The 21,400-nt window shown below is 36.4% G+C and overlaps 1 protein-coding gene across 4 annotated transcripts in view; it reads left to right on the forward strand.

Moving 5' to 3' along the window:
• RLF (RLF zinc finger) overlaps positions 1–21,400 on the forward strand; it is a 90,632-nt gene that overhangs the window by 57,666 nt on the left and 11,566 nt on the right. For 2 of the 4 annotated variants that reach the window (XM_074305254.1, XM_074305253.1), the window contains exon 6: positions 9,224–9,360. The exons of 1 other annotated variant lie outside the window; for it this stretch is intronic. In XM_074305254.1, coding sequence (XP_074161355.1) covers positions 9,224–9,360 — 137 coding nt within the window. Of the gene's footprint in view, positions 1–4,314; positions 4,492–9,223; positions 9,361–21,400 lie in introns of those variants that run through there. One more of the 4 variants, XR_012488506.1, reaches the window with a different exon arrangement.

Consider the following 21,400-nt stretch of genomic DNA (forward strand, 5'->3'; position numbering starts at 1 on the left):
ATCAGCATTGATCATAATGCTTACTGGTTTTAATAGATAATAAGCCAAAAGTAATCTGAATATAAATTTGCTATTCTACTCTTTGTTTCCTAATATTTACCTTTGTCCACTTGTGACCATTTCATTATCTTTGGCAATATTCCCTAATAACAGCTTTTACTCTTTTAACGGTTCTCCTATTCTGGCCCCTGTAACCATAGTTAGAGTGCCAAATCCATAATTAAGTTTTGGTAGGTAAAAGATTTATTCATTTATGATTTAAGCTTTTTGATCAAGAGAGTATTATGAGAAAAGTAATGTTTTAGGAAATTAACTAGTGATCTAGGTTTTCCGGGAGGAAAGCAATATGATAACTGGCATCATAGCAGGTTTGAGATTTGCTAATTATAATTTGAGCTTCTTGTACCACCGAGTACAAGATATGAGTTATTTACAAGTCTTATCCCCATTTTTACAGATGGGGAAACCAAGGCTCATTAATACTATGTCTATAGGCCTATGTCTAGTGTGAGAGGTAGACACAAAACCAGGATTGGGTATTGTTAACTGAAGCTGTCTATGTTACTTAATCATCATTTTTCCTTTTGTACAATTATTTACTTTTCTCTTTCTAATTTTGAATTCAGTCCACTCCTACAATTTTGTTAGCAGAAAAAAAAATAGTGCTTCTGGAAATATTATTTCCCTCCCTTAACCCCCAAATAGACAAGAAATAAAGATTATAAAAATATTTTGAAAAGAAATATGTCTCCAAGTCCAAATTGAAGATGTAGGGGGAGAGAGAAGGGAAAGAGGGAAAAAGTGGGAGTAGAGTTAGAGATCCTGATGATATTTTTTTCAGTGTTTCTCTTTAATTCAGGTCTCTTCATTTGATACTGTTGCCTCTCTTCTTTTCCTTTGTACTCCCTACTCTGAGGTTTCTTTACATCCCTATCTCTTAGTTCTCTTCTGACCTGACTTCCTTCTCAGTCTCCTTGCTGAGTACTCCTAAATGTGGTTTGTGTTCTAGCCGTCTTCTCTTTTCTTTGTTTTCTCACTTGACCTCATGAACTTCATGATTTTTAAATATGTCATGCATTTTCTTTTCCCTAAATCCAACATTACCAAACTTGCTTTTTTCTTTGAAGAGCCGCTACCATTTTTCCCTGTCTAAAACAATAACATTGTCCTCAATTTCTCCTTCAACCCACATGTCCAGTTAATTGCCAAATCTTGGTGTTTATACTTCTACAACCTCTTTCCATCCTGATACCTTCTCTATTCATACAGCTTTTGTTTAAGCTCCCATCAGCATTTCACCTCAGCAATTACAATGACTCTCAAATTGGTTTCCCTTTCTGTAGTCAACTTTCTGAACAGCTGCTAAATTACTATTTTAAAGCATAGGTTATAGCATGTTAGTCTCCTGCTCAAGAAATTTCAAATGGCTCCCGGTTCCTTAGGATAAAACACATACTCCATTTGTTTGAAATTTTAAGCCCTTCACCATCTAGCTTTAGCCTGTCTTTTCCATTTGGTTTTGTTGCTCATTCCAGCCAAAGTGACCTCCGTACTATTTTCTTAACAAGAAATTTCGTTTCCTCTCTTTCTCCTTTTTCTTTGCCCTTTCCCCTTACCTCACTTCCATGACTGAAATTCTCTCCTTCCTCATCTTCAAAACTGCCATCTTTGGTTGTTGCCACGTAACTAACCCATTTTCTCTTACCATATAGTTCTAGTAGTAGTAACTAATATTTTTTATTCCTATTCTTTGGAGTTCCTCATTGTTTCTCTTACTTTGACCCTTCACCCTTTCATTGCCTTCTGTGTGATAAATATTTTTAGTTCTTTGGAGGCAATTGAATTCTGTGTTAATATTTTTAAAATGAACTTCTATTTTCCTGAGGTCAAAAAACTTTGCAGTTTCCTGAAAACAATCCAACTTGCTTTTTTTTTTTTTTTTTTTTTTTCCTCCTACTAAACTTTGGACTAAATTCTTTCATCTTTACTGAATGTCTGAGATCCATATAGTATTTAAAAAACTCCATACAGGATCCATCCAAATGCACATTGGAATCTGGGCAACAAGCGTTCTTCATCCATTTGGTTTTTCCTGTGGGAATGCACAGACCAAATTTCTTGTAGTGATTATAGCTCTTCTTTAGGAGTTTTAGCAGCCTCGTGGGGCTTGATCCAGTGACATCTTCAAAAGGGAAGCATCTAGAAAACCTTATTCTCCATCAAAAATCTTTTTGTAAGATTTTTATGAAGAAGTTTTAATTCAATGTTCCCTTTGGCAGCCATTTCTTTCCATTGTCAAGTAATTTCTAAGGTGTTTTTTTGGTACTCTTTCGGTACCATAGCTGTTACAGTATATTAAGCATATTTAATATTTACAATATATTAAGATATATTTAAAATTGGCAAGTGCAGAGCCATCTGAGAACATCAGAAAACTTCATATAATCGTGATATTGCACAGTACATGGTTGTTAGTAAATCTGAAATATTTGACAAATTATGTATTAAAAACTTTTACCTACATTCTTATTGAAGTTATGTCCTTTACTTCCAGTAACATTAATCAAACAAGAAAGTAAATTTTAGTGATGTCAAGTATTTAATATTTTTATTTAAAATATTAAAAATAATATTTTATTATCCTTAGTCTGATGGTAAATGTTCATTTGTATAATTTTACTGATTGGTTGAAAGTAACCCATGAATCTTAAAAGTATAACATTTTCATCGTTAACTTAAAAAAAAAAGTTAGTGATATCAGTCAACATTGCAAGAGCCCTTTCTAATGAGCAGCATAAAATTTATCACCAAAAGTGTAGTGATATAGACAATTCCTGTGGTTTTAGAGAAGGAAATCATCCTCCTTTCTGGAACTGACTTTCAAAAAAGAGAGAAACTTATTCTGGGTCTAAAAGAGTAGATAAGTTTAGAGTGATGAAGGTAATAGTATTTCACATCTCTATAGAGTTTAAAAGTGCAAAAAGTAGTTATATTGTAGGCCTATTAGGGAATGGGAGCAATGGACTGAAATCTGAATTTTAGAGTGGAAATAATAAAAAGTGCCACCATGAATTTTTATATTTAACCTTACATTTTTCAAAGTGCTTTAACATACCACCTCATTTGATATGACATAGTTTTTGTTGTCTATTCCCATTTTCTCTACATGACCAAGAGTGAGGGAGAACATGTGAACGAGCCAGTGTGGGACCAATGTCCAGAAAAATATTGTAAGGATAAGAGAAAGATGTTCAACACATAGGGAAGATTTATGAAAGGATATAAGAAACAATCACAAGAGATGAGAAAGTCTGGGTGCTTTGTGATTTTCATTGTTGATTCCAACCAATCTACACAGATGAAACTAAGAATCCGTGACATCATTCATTTTAGCACATTTTACTTATTACATAAATGTTTCCAGTGTAGATATTATAGAACCTAAAAGGATTTGTAAGTAATGATTTTGTTGATGTATGTTTTCCCCTTACTAATGCAGATTTGCTTATACTTGAATACATTGTTGTCTTGAGTTTTGTCCCCCCCAAAAAAACAAAACAAAAAACTGTACACAAGTAGCCAGTCTGGCTATTAGAGGTACAATTATCCGAAGTAATTAAACAACTTGCTAAGAGCAAATGAATTCAGACATCCCTTCTCCCAAGTAGGAATTATATTCTTAAATCAGCTTTTTTTTTTTTTTTTTTCTCCCCCACATCCTATTTGGATGTATCTGATGAAATGTTTCTGCCAGTTATGTAGAAAGCTTTATAATGCACCCATTTAAAATTCAGACTCATTTGTGAAAATCACCTGGCAAGATAACTGCTTTTAATCTCTTGTGGCTAAATCAGTGGCAGTACAGTGTTAAACATCCCCCCCCCCAAAAAAAAAAAAAAAAAAAAAAGGACTGAAATTGAGTTAGAACAGGTGAGTTTGGATCCTGTTTCTGTCATTTCCAATATCAGACCATGGGCAAGCCATTTAAATTCTTTCCTCATCAGAAAAAAGAGGATGACAATGTTTGCATTATCTATTATGTAGGGTTGCTGAAAGGAAAGCATTTTGTAAATTTTGAAAGGCCATAATGTGAGTTAATAATTGTCATTATGTTATGAGGCCGTTGATTTTTCACTTAGAATCCAACTTAGTTTCTTGAGCAGCAAAATGGTGAAAATAATTTCACATAGTTGCAAAACCTAAATGAAGTAATGTTTATGACAGCACTTTGAAAAGTATAAGGTGTTAGAGAAAAGTAAAGTGGTGGTTCTTATTACCATATTGGTCTGAATGTAGGCCATGCTTTTTCCCCAGATCTGATTGTATAAAACGTGAGTGCAGCCTTATAATTGCACTCTTAGTACCATAGGCACAGCTTAAGCCTCGCTGGTCTCCCTAGCAGCAGCAGAAGCAGTAGCAACAGCTTCCCCACCGACCCGCACACCTGCTGAAGAAGCCTGTGCCAGACGCCCCTGCTGCTGACACTGCAAGGTAAGGGAGGCAGATCCCTCCCGCTTACACATTGCATCAGATGACAATGTATGTGAAGTGCGTTGCAATCCTTAAAGCACTATACAAACGTCAGCTGGAGTAGAATTAATATCATTGACCTTGTCTTTAGAGATGAATTTGACTACAGGTTCTATAGCCTATGGTCTGTGATCCCTCATTCCTTCCTGTGTACATTCTTGAGTTTGTAGAACTACTAGTTGGGCAGTGACAGGAGATCTCAGCAGTGTGTTCCCCTTCTCTCAGAATACATACTTTATCCCCTGGCTTGGCCTTTAGTATAATGAGGTGGATGGATGACCCCAAAGCTGTTGCTGAGGTGCTTTATTATGGAGTTCAGTATCACATAATAGTTAAGTAGACCAGGGAATGGATTCCCATAGAGGAATGGTGTTTTTTAATCTTTGTAACTGGCCAAGGGACTGCCAAAAGTGGGATAAAGACAAATAAGAACAACCTGTCTATGGTGTTCTCCTCTTCAGCCACAAAAACATGTGATGAAATTTGGGCATCTTGGTACTATTCTCCAAAATAGATTAGAATTGGGAAAATAATTTTATTAACGCATTTTCTTCTTTATGAAAGATTGCATTTCAGGGCTATGGCATGTGGTTTGGGGCAGCCTTTATTCGGACCAATAGGATGCAGTCATATCCCCGCATAAAACAGGCCCAACCAACACCATTTCTCAGCAATGTCTTTAATCCATTATGACCAAAATCTCACCTTTATGTTTTGAAAATTACTGTAATGCTGAAATTAGTCAGTTAGATGTTCTTTCACTGGAAATTATGATTCCTTGAAACCACTTGATAATATGTGGTGGGCTAATTCAGATTTCAATCCACAACTCTTTTTTACTTAGTGTTCTCAGTCATATATCTTTATAATGTTCTAGTAGACTGTCTTTGAGATATTATATTGTAGCCCCTGTCAGCTTTCTGAACTCTAGCTTTCTCCCTGCATGAAGTGTTGGCTGGGTTTGCTGTGGAACAGCTGTTTGTCCTAGCATGGTAGTGTCCATTTCATTCTTTGGCCAGTGTTTGATGGGCATTGCTTTTAATCTTCCTAGTCCATCGAGCCATAAATTTGATCCAGAGTCTCATTAAAAATGACATCTTCATGGTGTAATATATTCTGTCTTTGGAAGCTAAACTGAGCCATCATTGTATCTTTGGGTCTTAAAACTCAAATATTGCTTCCTTCCTTCTATGTGTTGCCTTTGATTGAAAAAATTTTTTGATCCCCTGCCACATGGTTCACTTTATGAATTTAAATTTCTTCATGTGGTTAATTAAATTTGATTCTCTGCTTAAGTTAAAATCTTGCTGATTATAGCAACATATTTTAAAGTCATGTAGACTGAGCACTGGTTAGAAGTCAGAAGACCTGGGTCTGCCACTGACTAGCACTGTGACTTTGGGCAAGTTGAATAAGCAGTGTGCAAGTTCTCTCAGATGTGATATTGAGGTAATTTTACAAATTGAGTCTGTAGATATTGAGAATGTCATTTTCCCTTTGAGGTGCCACCCATTTTGCTTGTTTTAGCTTTGTTAGTATTTTAATTAGGCACTGGTTTTTAAACTGGAAGGTATCCATCTACAGATTTTTGTCTTAATTTTTTTTGCTCCAGATTTGTGATTTTATTGTTGTAGTAAGCTCTCAGGTAAGAATATTCTCCTTTACCAATACAATTTAGCAGTTATTCTGATCTTAGTCTAAAACACCATTCAAAATGTAAGGCATTGGTAACATCCTGCACCCTTTTATCAACCTGTCCTTGTTTTTCTTATCAACATTTTCAGCAAGACTTCTGAGCCCATCAGAAAGTTCACAGTGCTCAGTGCATTTTCTCACTTAAATCCAGGACCAATTTTTTGAGTTCCTTTCAAATTAAAGATAATTTTTTTTTTCTTTCTTGGGCTTTAACTGGAGAGAAAGGATAATACTAGAGTTTTTTAAATGGTTTAGTTCCCCTCAACCTAGTCACTCTTGATCTATTATTATACAGAACTGAAAAAGTTTTACAAAGAAGTTTGGAGAGCTGAAAAGGGACTCTTCCCCCCCAAACCTTTAATGAGTTACACATTCCATGAAATCAAACAAAGCAGCAAAGAAACAGTTGTCTGACTGGGTATCATGGAAGGAAGTTTGCAGATACAATATAAGTTGATTAAAATTTGTATCTCAAGAAATTGGAGATTCCTCGCATCAGTTTTTAAATCTGTCCATAGATTTTGGGTGTCAATATAAACTAGGTGGTCTGACTTAAGCAAATCTGGTCTCTAAATAAGGTCTGGTTTTATCCCAAAAGGCTAATTTTAAACTATGTAATAAAATTTTCCCCACATTATTCATTCACCTCAGGGACTTCATAGAAACTGCCACTAAGGGTGGCATCATCACAAGCATCAAGAACAAGCTCATGTCACTATTTTCATGAGCCCATGTTTCCTACAAAAGTCATCTGGACCTCCTTCCAGGAGCAGCTCCTGTGGAAATATCTAGATATTCCCCTAATATCCCAAGTCAGGACCCAACCATTAAGGGAAAATTCATCCATTCATATACCAGTTGTGTTGGGATCCCCAGAAGAGCAGTCAGGAACTTGCCGTGTGACTCATAACATGATCCCTTGGTTCCTGATTTGAGTCCAGCAGAATCACGGCTGGATTACCTCAATTTTGATGGACAGTTGGAGTCCTAGCTCTTACCCTTCCTTTTACCTTTCACCCTGACCCTTTACTTGAGGTGGCAGGTTACACAAAAGTAGTAGTAGTTGTGTTACAGAGGAATTTTAAGTGGGGGGAAAAATGCCACAAATTAAAGACAGAAGGTCACAATTTAAAAAAAAAACACTCTCCAAAGTCATCTATCTAGATGCTTTCCAATAGCATTAGTGATTTTACAACATTGTACTTAAGAGAAATTAACTTTTGAGCGACATTTAAAAAAATAAAAAGCAGTGGGAGAATTGGGGGGGTGGAGAAGCAGCAGCCTTGCTAGTCTTACAGAATGTACAGTCTGGAAAACCCAGTGGGGGCCAGAGAGCAGAATAGTGATTAGAAGCTGAGGATATGGTTCTTTTCTGTAACAGCTCTCCCCTAGGCTTAGCCCTCTAGGGTTTACAAAGCACTACCATATCAAACATCTCATCAGTCAATCAAGTATTTATTAAAGTGTTTACTTTGTGCCTTGAAGGCATCTGATGAAAATGCCTTAACAGCAGCTTTGTGAGGTAAGTAAGGCCAGCTCCTGTACAGTTCAACAAGTTCAAGAATTGCCCAAGGTCATAGAGCTGGGATTGGAACCCACATAATAGATCCCAGATCCAGAAGGGTCATACTTCTCATTTTACAGATGAGGACTCTGCAGCGCAGAGAGGTTGGGTGAATTGCCCAGTGTCACACAGGTAGGCAGGAGCTGAAGTGGGCTGTAAATCTGGGTCCTCTGACTCTGGAACCAGTGCTATTTTCCACTGTGCTGTATTGCCTGTGATTTCTTTTTTTGTAGGGAACTCCCTGGGGAAGAAAATCCCTTCACCTGTGCAGATTAGCAGTTATTCTTGCCACTTGCAGAGTTGAGATAAAAAAGAGAGATTGAAAATCTTAATTACTGTCCTCAGAGACTCAAAATCAATATTTGCCAGAGCTGGGACACATTTTCCTGAGTGAATTCTCTGTCCCTTATGCCACACTACTTTTAAGTAAATCTTCTAGGTACTTTATATTAGAAATGGTGATGTCACCAGCTTTATATTGTAAATATACTTTAGACATATTAAATAATGAGGCTATATTATAAAGTTACCAAGGCTTGGCCCTAGTCACTTAGAGAAGTTATATTACACCCACCATCAAACAGTTAAAAAATGAAAAGGTTTTGTATTTAAAGAAATTAACTTTTAATAATCTGGAAACTTAACTTACCCAGAACACTGCATTCCCCAGTGGTGCCAAGTAAATCAGGTTATTACCTTATTGTTGTTTGTACTCTAAGCAACACTTCTAAAAGGTCCCAGGCTAGCTCAGCTGAGAGCAGTAATAGCATTAAGCCAGAGGTTTTTTGTTCCTATGTTTATAACTACAGTAATCTTTTGAATAAACTACAAAGGAGGAAAGAGAGGAACCCTCTTCAAACATAATATGATTTGTTCCAAGAACCATATTAAAAATCAAAGGTAGCCATTGTATGTAGTTAGTAAAAAGCCATCCTTGGAGGCAAAATATCCTGGACTTAAGTTCTGCCTCTGATTACATAGTGATTATGTGGCCCAGCAAGTTCCTTGACCTCTCAGTACTCCAGGCAACTTGCTAAGGCTATTAGTTACAAAACAAGTGTCATTCTGCATTGGTGAGATTTTCCTCACCAAGAGTTCTCTGTACCAGTGAAATCACAGGTTTGGATTCAAAATTCCAAACTAAGAAAACAACAACCCCCCAAAAATTAATTCTTTGGGAAAGGGATGGTGGGAGGGGGATTTATTTCTAGTATCTCAACTATGCCCTGCCTGCCCCATGGAACCCCTTTCCTTCTTGTCTAACACATTCATGCTCAAAAACCTCAAAGAATTAGCTTATGTTGGATTTTGCCTTGCTAACCAGCTTAAGATTTGGGACCTGTTGTAAATGTTATAAAGAAGCTTCAATTTGTGCCAAACTTGTTCAGGAAAGTCACCATTTTCTTTTTGACTCGGCCATCTCATTTTTGATAGATTGCAAAATTGGACTGCAAGGAAGTGCTAGACATCATATGTAATCTGGAATCTGAGGGTCAGGATCACACAGCCTTTATTCTCTGTACGACTTACCTAACGCAGCAGCTGCAAACTGCAAGTGTGTGTTATTCTTGGTGAGTATCTTTAGTTTTTATTCCCTTTACTTGATAATACATAGAATAACATTAAGGGGTCACAAACTGAACATTGTTAAATTCCAATTCAAGCTCTAGGGAACTTGGGATGATAGTAAATATTACAGAACTTGCTGATTGGATGGCAAACATTGTTGAATTCATATGTTCAAAAGACCTAGGTAAAAGTGAGAAGTAGAACCATTGTGTAAAGTATAAACTGATTTTTTGCTTTTTGGTTTATTAAGAGCTCCTAGTCTTGGGTTCTTTTCACCTGGGAGAGATGTGTTAACATTTGAGTCAGATTGTTCTCAATTGAAATATTTCCTCAGTATCTATAATAGGCAAGACCTTGGGGTAAGTTTTGAGATGCAAAACCAAAACAATCTATCCTTAAAATGCTTTACATTCTGCTGGCTGGTGCAAAATGTGTACAAGTAAGTATAAAAGTCCTTCCCTTAGCTTTCTGTGTGGTTCAAGGCTTGCATAAATTTAGGATTTTGTTTGGATGAACTAAGGTTTCATTCTCTTTCTTCTCCCATTACCTCCCTTTTCTCTCTCTGTAACCTTATAGAGAAGTATTTGTGTACATGTGTCTCCTTTCTTCCATTGTATTATGCCTTTTAAACCCCTAGATTTTACCCTCCTCCTATACAGGGACTTTTTTTTTTTTTTTTTTTTTTTAATGTCTTTATTCATGCCCCCTGGTGCTTAGCATAGAGCCTAGCACATAATGGAGGCATTGAAGAAAAGGTGATTGAATTAAATATTATCAAAACTGGGAAAAATCTGTCCTGTATATTCTAGAATAATTTGAAAAGAGAAACCTCAAAGCCTGGGGGCAGAGTGACAGTAGGCATTTCGATTAGATGAGGGATGACTTCTTGGAGGAGGTGGCAACCCAGCTGGACCATTAAGAAAGGTAGCTCAAGGTTAAGAGAGCATATATTTATAAGCTTAAAGGACAACTGCAAGGAATCAGGGCAAGATGTGTTATGGTAGTACAGTTTGACTCAACTATAGAGTTGTAAAAATGGGAGGTGAAATAAGGCAAGTTGGAGGCTCCTGAGTGCTGGGTCGCTTGTACTTAGCCTAACCCTTCAAATGAAGTTCTGTGGTGATATAACAGAATAATCATTAGACTTTTAGACTCTGGAAAAGGAAAGAAGCAACTCTTTAGGATGATCTTTATTCTTGTATTTATTGATTGGACTCATAGATTTAGAGCTGGAAAAGGTCTTTGAGGCCATCAAGTCCAACTGCCTGCTCTGTGCCAAGCATGCAAGAAAAGTAGAAGATAGTTCCTGCTTTTGTGGAGCTTGCAATCCAGTAGTGAGCTCAGCATGTACACAACTGCGAACTTGTGAAAAAACAAGACAGAGACAGGATAAATTAGAGAGAATCTATAGAGGGAAAAGTAAAAGGATTTGAACTCAGATCTTTCTGAGTCCAAGCCTAGCATTAATTATCCTACTTGTCAAAAATTCTTAATTAGTTGTGATTTTATTGTCCAGTCTCTACAATGGTAGACCTTAATTTGTATATATAGGCAGAAGAAAAAGGTAAGACTTGTTTCCTCCTATTCAGGGCCTATTGTCTGGTCGGAAAAGGTAAGATGTACACGTGTGAAATTTAAATAACATTTGTAAGGCAACTTGTGATTCAGGCTTGCCAAATAGCACAGGGAGGAAGGCTGCCAAAAGAGTTTGCAGACATGTACAAGAGGTGAGTCATTACTGGCTCCTGTGGCCACAGTAGGCCTTCAGGGAGAAGGTGACATTTAATTTTAATTGGGTCAGTAGGTTGTATTTGAATTGGAAGTTGAGAGGCCAGGGCCATTCAGGGAATCAGTCAACAAACTTTTATTAGGCTCTTGTGCCTGTCATCTGGGGCTACAAAGAATGGTCAAAAACAGAACCTGCCCTCAAAGAGATGTCATGTTCTAATGGGAGGAGGTGGTGTGTGAGTGATTAGGGCCAGGTAAGACAGATAGAATAGATAATGATAGTCTGGGGCAAGGGAAAACATTAGAGGCTAAAGGGGATGATGAAGCTCTCCCACAGAAAGTGAACTTTCTGAATTGAAACTAAGTAGAAGTGTGAGGAATTTTACAAGATTCCAGGTATGGAAATCAGTCAGTGCAAAAACATGGAAACAGAAGAATATTGTTTTGAAACAACTGGCAATAGGCCAATGTCAGTCTAGTTTAGATTGCATTTAGAGGGAAATCAGCCTAAGAGAGCACCAGATTGTGAAGAATCTGATGGCTCAAGCCACGACAAGTCAAAAGGCTGTTGGAGTGGTGTAGGTAAGAGGCAATGAGGGTCCAGACCAGAATTAGAACAGAGAAAAAGTGTAATGTGTGTGTGATGTTGGAAAGACAGAAGAGACAAAATCAGACATGATATTGGAAAAGGCTCTTTAGTGAGAGTGAAGTAGGGGTGTGTGTGTGTGTGTGTGTGTGTGTGTGTGTGTGTGTGTGTGTGTGTGTGTGTGTGAGATGGAGAAAATGAAAAAGGATTTTTATATAGTAGTTTTTTTTTTTTTTTTTTTTTTTTGGCTGAGGCAATTGGAGTTAAATGGCTTTCCCAGGTCATACTGCTAGGAAGTATTAAGTGTCTGAGCCTAGATTTGAGCTCTAGTCCTCCTGACTTCTGGACTGGTGCTCTGTCCTCCATGCCACCTAGCTGCCCTGGTCATAAGGATATTTGGGGGAAGATGCTGGGTTTTTTGGGGACTGGGGGAGATTTAGGAGTATAGTTTTTTTCAGCAACTTTTGAGTTTGAATTCTAAATCTAGTTCATACCCTTGTCCAAGACAAGGGTTGACTTTAGCTCAGGAAAGATACTGGACTTGGTAAACATCTTTAGGGATCATCAAACATGATAATGGAATCCATAGGAGTTAAGGAAATCACTGAATAAACAGAAAAGAAAGTATGGAAAGCCTTGAGGAACTCCCACTAACTAATCTGTTAGAGATTACCATGCTGATTGGCAATTTAGGGACCTGGAGTGAAAAGTAGGAGTGAGAGCCTAACACATCAAGCCCAACAAAAGATTTCAGCTTTTATTCTGTGGTAGCAATAAAGAATTAATCAAGGAGTTTGAGCAGGGGAAGAAATGACACATTCAGATCATTTTTCTGGGGACTTTGTGGAGGAATAGAAGAGGACAGAGACTAGAATTGGTAAGAGGTTGTTGCAGTAGTACAGGAATATGGTGATAAAGATCAGACCTAAAGAAAAAGCAGTAGTAATAAAGAGGAAAACAGGGATTTTAGAGACATTGTAAAGGAACAAACAGCAGAATAAGTGGCTAAATCAAGTAACTAAAATGATGTCATGGTTTTGAGCATGAGAAAATGGTTTCATTCACAAAAACTCGTCAGAAAAGCCTTTTGTGGGGAGTGATTTAAGATTCGTAACATCTTGAACTAGAACATTGAAATGGAAACATCCAAACATATATTTAGATCTTTCATTGATGTGAGAGCGCCGATAGATTTAAATGATAAGCATAAGGGGTGAAATTGTTGAGAATGGAGCATACACTGAGAGGACAAAGGACTAAGAAGTGAAGCTGCAGCAATGTCTAAAAGGCAGTGAAAGAAACAAACACCAGTAAAGTAAGTAAAGGAATACTTCTAAAAATAAAATAAAATAGGCTATTCCAGTAAAGAGCTGTTTTTTTTGTTTTTTTTTTTTTTTTTGTTTTTTTGTTTTTTTGTTTTTTTAAGAAAAAAATAGAGGCTGCTAGATTTGACAGGAAAAGTCTTGAATCACTTAGCTGCTGTGCAAGGATTAGGTTCTGTAAGGTGATGACATTTGATTTTTAGAAGGAGAAAGTAGCAAGGAAATGAATGCAGCATCTGATAAGAGGGGGAGTTGAACTGTGACAGATGCAGTGTTCTCAGTAAGTCACAGCATCCGAAGACTATCATGTATATGTCATGTTTCCAGGACAAATCTGTTTCTTCCTCATCTAGAGAATCCATCAATAAACATTAAGTACCTACCATATGCCTGGCAAAAGAGCCTCTGCTCTCAAGGAGTTTACAATCTAATGGGACAGACAGTATGCATATAAATATATCCAAAGCAAGCTGAATGCAAGATAAATGGAAAGATACTTAACAAAAGAAAGGCATTGAAATTAAAGTAGGGTTGGGGAAATTTTCCTGTAGTATAATCTCTGAGGATTCTAAACGTATAGATTTCTATCCAAAGGAAATAGAAGAGACAGAAAGGTCACATGGACTAAATGATAATTTTTTCTGATTGAGCAATTATCAGTTTGTTAGATATGCTAGGCCAGAGAAAGACTTTAAAAATATAAGAGGAATGTCTGAGAGCTTTGAGATCTTAAGTCAATGAGGCAATCAGGTAGTGCAGTGTTGGAGTTAGTAACACTAATCTGAAGTCAGACAGTTCCTTCTGCGGATGAATCATTTAACTCTTCCTCAGTTTTCTCAACCATAAAAAAACAGTAATAGGAGATATGGTAGTGAGAGTCATCATTCAGTTAGACTAGAATGAAAGAACATATGTCAGCAGAGTAATATGAAATGAAGGACAGTCTCAAGTCAAAGACTTTAAAGCCAGTAAATTGCAAATAAATTAATAGAAAGTTTGTAAAGGCTTTTAAAATCATCTTTCATTCCTTTAATATTAATTGTTACTTTTTTCTGGGCTCTATAGAAATTTTAATCAAATTTATGCTGCCTTTTATCTATACCATCATTGATTGATTGCTGCAAAGATACCTCTACAATTGGAATTCTGCTTTTTTGCAATAGTAAAGAATTAGCAGAGATTTCCTAAAATTGCTTTATGAACAATACTGAGGGATATTAGACATGAAATGTTTATGTCCTTGTTCTTGATACTCTGGAAGAGGAATAGGCTTATGAAATATGATTGTGAAAATAGAGCTTATGAGTCCCAATTTCAGAATATTAGTGAATCTGAGCTAGGAAATTTTAGAAATTTTTAGAATTTGAAAGATCCTTCAAGGACTAAACTGTTGTAGCTTTGAAACAAAAACAAAGTAAGAGTGTCCTTCCTAGAAGAGGACATAGGAAAGACTATTCATTAAGCAGAAACAAATCCCAATTGTATTTTAAATAATGTTTTAGGATTATGTAACATTGGGTAAACATGTAAATATCTAATTTTTCCTGTGAAACATTTCTTTCCATATGAAATTATCAAAGAGACTTCAGTTCTCCAAATGATGTTTTATTGAATGTTTATTTGAGGGTTTAAGTTTCTGTGATATTGTGATTATAAATGCACTATATCTATAAATAGATATCAACCATATTGTTGATTTTATTAGATTTTTAAACTATTCATGTTCAGTATTTACTATTTGTTTTCTTCTTCCCTCTTCTTGTGGTCACCTTAGGAAGGTGCTTGATTGCAAACCACATAAGCAAATCAGATTCAGTATTTTGTGGTCTTATTTTGCCTAAAATCTAAAATGGAATTTCTTAATTTGAACTTTAATTACAAAGTTTGATTTTAAATGACTTTTATTTGTGGTTGGTAAAACCACTCTCAAAATGGGAAATGTGTAGATGGTTTTAAGACAGTTTGAATAAAGATACACGTAAAAGTTTTTTAAGTAGTAGCTCTTTTAGACCCTTAATGTGATCAAAGACAACGCATTCATCATAGAATTTTCAAATACTCACATTCTTAACTTCTACTCAGGTTTCTGGAGCACATGGATGCCCTGCCAGATAGTAATAGTAGAGAATTTTATTTGGCTCATTAATTTGTATTTTCTTAGTTGGAGGCCCACTCAGTAATTTTTACCTAATTCAGTTCTAAAAACCATCTGTGGTTGGCATTTTGGTGAAGAAAACTTTTTATGTGGTACTTTGAATGAATAGCCTTCGAATCTTCCTGACTTGATCAGTGTCCAGAACCATTCTCTTAGTACTATTGGAGTGCATATTCTTATTAATGTCCAGTTTTAATTGTGGCCATTTTAGGGAATGAAAGGATTCTTAGTTCGGCTCTGATAACGCTGAAACCCAGGATATTTGTGATAACCTTCTAGACCCCATGTATTATTTCATGACATCAGCTTTGGGTGTAATTGATTTTGTGTCCTATATCAATCTGCCTAAAACTCTTGAGCGGTTAATGCCATCCTTTTGAGAACAAGATTTCCCTTTTTAAAAATAGTTGTATAGTTTGCATGGTGCCTGTCATTCATTCATTCATAAGCATTTAATAAATGTTCAATTTTTAAATAGTCAATTAGTAATTAGTAGTTTCAAGAAATACTATGTAACACACACTAAGGTACATACTTAAATTAGAAATATAAAGAATAAAATATACCTATATGCAAGAAACTCATTCTAATACAATTCTAATTCTATACAATTCTAATACAATAAAGTATACTTGCTATACCATTATAGGACTTTCCTTGAAAAAAAAAAGTACATTTATTAGTCAAGTCCTATTAAAATATACATGAATTACTTTGGGAAAGTTCTGTAGGAAAAGAAAATAAAAATGTGTAAGTTGTTTAACAGAAATGGGAATTTTCACTATCAGCTACTTTATATGTACTAATAATAGGTTTTCGTTTGAGTTACTATTACTATTATTAGTACATCACTATTCTGGTAGTGTATACAACTCTGAGTTTTGAAATATAACAGTCTCTAAACAATTAAAATTTTGAGTAACCTTAGGGATGTGAAATTAATTATCAAGGATGACATTAGTATATGAAGTGGGCAAAAGATTTATTAAAGAAAAAGACTGATCACAGGGGTGAGATTGGCTGGTTGTTTGGCAAGAACAAGAGAGGGGCAACCAAGTTGCGGGGTTTGGCCCAGCAGGGGCCAAAACTACTACAACTGAACTCACAAAATATTAAAAGGCCTAGAGGAGGATGCATTCTTCATAAAGCAATTTATGAGATGATGTGGATGACAAGGACAAAAGACAATTTGGACATGAAGCTTTGGATAGATTTCATCCTCTAGTGATGGAAGGGAGAAAGTTAACTTTAGATCTATTGAAGCATTAAAATTACTCATACATGCATACAAAATTACAAAAAATTACTCATTCTCACACAGATGCTCTCTCTCTCTCTCTCTCTCTCTCTCTCTCTCTCTCTCTCTCTCTCTCTCTCTCTCTCTCTCTCGTTCAGATTTGGTCTCAGACACTTAACACTTCCTAGTTGTGTGACCCTGGGCAAGTCACTTAACCCCAGCCTCAAAAAAAAAAAAAGAAAGAAAGAAAACAGGGCTGAGTGCTGCTAATACATTCCCAAGATCATCTTGGACCCATTCTCAGGAGTACTGAAAATGATGGTATGGAGAATGAGTGCCAAGTAGGCCTCAGCCCCACCTAAACCAAAACACATCATTTTTTACACTTCTGTTTTATATTCTCCCTATTATAGTATGTATAAATAATGCCTGTGACAGCAACTGTTTTGTTTTCATATGTCTCCTCTCCTGTCTGGATATTGGACCTTGCAAACATTTCTATATTTCTATATTTCTGTCAGTTTTAAAACCTATTCACAATTCTCTTGTAATTGGCTGCATCATAAACTGCATTCATAAAGCTTCATAATGTGGATTAGGGAGGAGGACATCTATGAGGAGTGCCAAAACATTGCATACTTTTATCATCCTGATAAAAGAATGTATATATACGTTTTACATTAGCAATTTAACATTTTGATTTTCTTCTCTGTAAAATGAGGTGGTTTTAGCCAAAGATGTGGTCAGCCCTGGAAGATGTTTCTTCTCAGAATTGAAAAACAATGGGATCTTTAGAGAACTTCCATCATCTTTATGTCATCACTTCTCTAGTCCTTCTTAATTCTCCTAGATAGCCATGTGAAATGAGTCAGGATTTTGACTTCACTGTGTCCTCTGATCATTCTGTTACACAGCATACATATTGCCTCATTTTATGACCATCAGTGAGCTTTGTTACCACTTGGTTACATTTTTAAAACTACTATTCCTTCCTTTTTCAGACAACTAGAAATGTTTACCCTGCTATACCATTTTCATGTTTGCCTATATTTCTTCAGGAGATATCATTATCATATCATTTCTTAACATCTTATGTAACCTTAGAAAGATCTGTTACAGCTGCTGTCACTTATAAAAGACACATTGGAAGGGTAAATTGATTCTAAATTTCCTGTTTTGCAAATAGCATTACAAGTAGTTTTTAGGTCACATACAGTACTGATGAGAACTAGATAAGGAGTATCTAAAAGAAATTAGGTTTAATTGAGGTCTAATGGCAGGTTTGGGGTAAAAGGGGTACAGAGCTCCCTTGCAATCCCTTTGTATTTGGTGTAAGGATACAGAGTTAAATGAGGTCTAGTAGCGGCACAAGAGTCCTCTGTAAAGGAATTTACAGACCCAAAACCTAGATTGATAAAAGAGGTTTATTGTGGGGTTTGGAAGTAAAGATTAGTTAGTAAAGTTGAGGGGAGAGATAAAAGGGCATCGGAACCACAGGTCCAGTGGGCAGAAACCCTTGACATGACCAGCGTAAGGATGCCATGTTTGGGATCTCTGTAAAGAATGGACTCCAGTTTAGCCATTTTTATAATAGGGGGGCTTTTGATAATCTGAAGGGGCTCATGGGTGGGATCCCAGGTTGGTTTGTGGATTGAGCTTAACCCAGGGTTGTAATCTGAATAGAATTCAATGGGTTTTTGTTAGGATTCTCAAAGATGTTATGGGCCAGAACTTTTTTTTTTTTTTTTTTTTAATTTTATAATTATAAAAAAATTTTTGACAGTATAATGCAGGAGTCATTTTTTAAAAATAACATTATCCCTTGTATTCATTTTTCCAAATTTTCCCCTCCCTCTACTCCCTCCTCTAGATGACAGGCAATCCCATACATTTTACATGTGTTACAGTATAACCTAGATACAATATATGTGTGTAAATCCAATTTTTTTGTTGCACATTACGTATTAGATTCCGAAGGTATAAGTAATCTGAGTAGATAGACAGTAGTGCTAACAGTTTACGTTCAATTCCCAATGTTCCTTCTCTGGGTGTAGTTGTTTCTGTCCATCATTGATCAACTGGAAGTGAGTTGGATCTTCTTTATGTTGAAGATAACCACTTCCATCAGAATATATCCTCATACAGTATTGTTGCTGAAGTGTATAATGATCTAGTTCTGCTCATTTCACTCAGCATCAGTTGATGTAAGTCTCTCCAAACCTTTCTGAATTCATCCTGCTGATCATTTCTTACAGAGCAATAATATTCCATAACCTTCATATACCATAATTTACCCAACCATTCTCCAATTGATGGACATCCATTCATCTTCCAGTTTCTAGCCACTACGAAAAGAGCTGCCACAAACATTTTGGCACATACAGGTCAATGGGCCAGAATTTGAGACAAGGTAATCTTCTTGGTTCACACCTTTAAAGAAGTTCAAACCTTTGAGGGGGTTTACACCTTTAAAGAAGCTTGTTCATTGGTTCTCACAATGAGAACCAATGAGTTCCCACAAGCCCATTCTCTAGGAGTATATAAGGATGCCAATATTGAGTGGGGAAGTCAGTCTGGAGTGAATCAAGGGGAGAACTTTGGGGAAGCTCGAGGAGATTCAGAGCTAGGATTCAGTGGATTCACAAGTCCAGTAGATTCACTGCTCATGGACTTCCTGGAGATTCACATCTAGGTTTGAGTTCTGGGAAAGCCACAATCCCACACTCTCAGAGGCAGAGTCTGATTCATTCCCAAGTCTACCTTTGTGCTGGCTGGAGGCTTTGGATTCAGACTTAAGACTTTGAAGGACACAATATAGGATCTGGACTTTAACTCCTGGCTGCATTTTGGGATTATTGAACTGAAACTAAAACTAAGGCTGGCTCCCGAAGCTCCACAAGAGATCTGCTCCCAAAGAAGGATGACAATTTAGAGACAACAGAACACTACAGATTTTTAGATAAGGAGGAAACTGTTTGTGCTTGGGGTGGGGCAGAGTCCCTGAGGTAGAGTCTTAAGTTTTGGGGCTTCCTCATCAGTACTATCTGTGCTGGGTAGTTGAGTCTGCCTTATGAACCTTTTTTTACATTGTATCTTTTGAATTCTGCATTCCTAATAACTCATTTTCAGATGAACTTTTGGAGCATAACTTGTTTATAAGTTTGAGACTACAGTGGGAATTGGTTCTGATCTTGACAAATCTCTACATCAAGAGCTGAAAGAGAGCTAACTCGTTAGATAAGTGAATTAGGATTGAAAGAGATAGTTAATAGTTTAGAATAATGACATTGTGTAGCTCTGCCTCACTTAAATTCAGTTCAAGTGCAAGTCAAGATAATCTTGTAATATCACTGGTCTTCCAGAATAAAAGACAACAATGTTAAATTTCCAAAGATGAAATGTAATAGGAATACATTCAAAGCTTTGCATTTATTGTTGATTTATCTTATTTTCATTTATTCATTTATTTCACTTATTTTTGTTGAGATATATGGGGTTAAGTGACTTGCCCAGGGTTACACAGCTAGGAAGTATTAAGTGTCTGAGACTAGATTTGAACTCGGGTCCTTCTGACTTCAGGGCTGGTTTTCTATCCACTGCACCACCCTAGCTGCCCCTGAGTAATTATTGTTGAATCATGTGCGATTCTTCATGACTCCATTTGGGATATTCTTGGCAAAGATACTGGAACAGTTTGCCATTTCGTTCTCCAGCTCATTTTACAGTTGAGGAAACTGAGGCATGCAGGGTTAAGTGACCTCCCTAGATCTCCATATAATTACACAGAAAGTATCTGAAGCCAGATTTGAACTCAAGTCTTCCTTGCCTCCAGATCCAGCACTACCTAGCTGCCCTTAGAGAATAGATCATTTAAGAGACCTATGTATTCCATTTAATTGAGTCATGATGTGATACTCCTTAGAAGGCCAAAAAAACCAGTATTAAAGGTGCTTCTAACAAGAATTCTTGGTTGTTCAGCACAAAAGGGTGCTAACCACAAATTGTATTAGTTGTGGCATCTTGAACAAGGACAATAATAGGGAAATTGTGGTTGGAAATGGGTTAGAAACAGGGAATGGGAAACTCAAACTATATAATCTATGAGTAGTCGACATACTTTTTCACTGATTAGCTAGACATTAGAAAAGCATATTGATAAATAGGCTATTAACACATATCTTGAGCTTATTATCATGTGGAAATTGTGTGGTTTTCCATGAGTCCAAATGAGGAATTAATTCACAAAAAAGAGAAGCTTTGTTTCACACAGAAAAGGGGAAGTCTTGTAAAACAAGGGACTTAGGCTCCTAGGAGCAGGGAAGTTAAAGGCTAAAATATTAGCAATACATGCTAATTTCTTAAGTTAAATAATTCATAGTTTGTTCAGTTTTCAATCATGTCTAATCCCATTTGGAGTTTTCTTGGCAAAGATAATGGAGTACTTTGCCATTTCCCACTCTAGCTCATTTTACAGATGAGGAAACTGAGGCAGACAGGGTAAATGATTTACCCAGGGTCACCCAGATAGTATCTGAAGCCAGATTTGAACTTGGGGAGCTGAGACTTCCTAACTCCAGGTCTGGTATTCTATCCACCATGCCATATACCTGTCCAATAATGAGCCTTATTGAGCTGTATTACTTTTGGAAGTGTTGGTGCTTTCATTGGTCCCAATTGTTGCTTACTGTGAAATCCTCTGCTTTTTTGTGTTTTTGTTTTTTTCTTTTCTCCCTTTCTTTCTTCCTCCTTCCTCTTTCTTTTCTTTTTCCCTGAGTTCTTTACTTGGTAATACCAAATCACATAGTGCTGCATGTTGCCAACTATCCTTTTGGTAAAGGACATCATTTAGAATAAAGAATATAGAAAAAAAGGTGATGTATCAAAAATGAGTAATAATAGATGAATATCTGAAGTATTTCAAAGCATTCAGGAGTTTTTAAAAGAAAAAGGAGTTTTAAAAAGGAAAGCCTTCAGTGTGTGGATCCTTAAAGAGTTTTTTGAATGGCTCTGGCAA

The sequence above is a fragment of the Sminthopsis crassicaudata genome, chromosome 3 (assembly GCF_048593235.1).
Source record: "Sminthopsis crassicaudata isolate SCR6 chromosome 3, ASM4859323v1, whole genome shotgun sequence".
In the NCBI taxonomy this organism is placed as follows: Eukaryota; Metazoa; Chordata; class Mammalia; order Dasyuromorphia; family Dasyuridae; genus Sminthopsis; species Sminthopsis crassicaudata.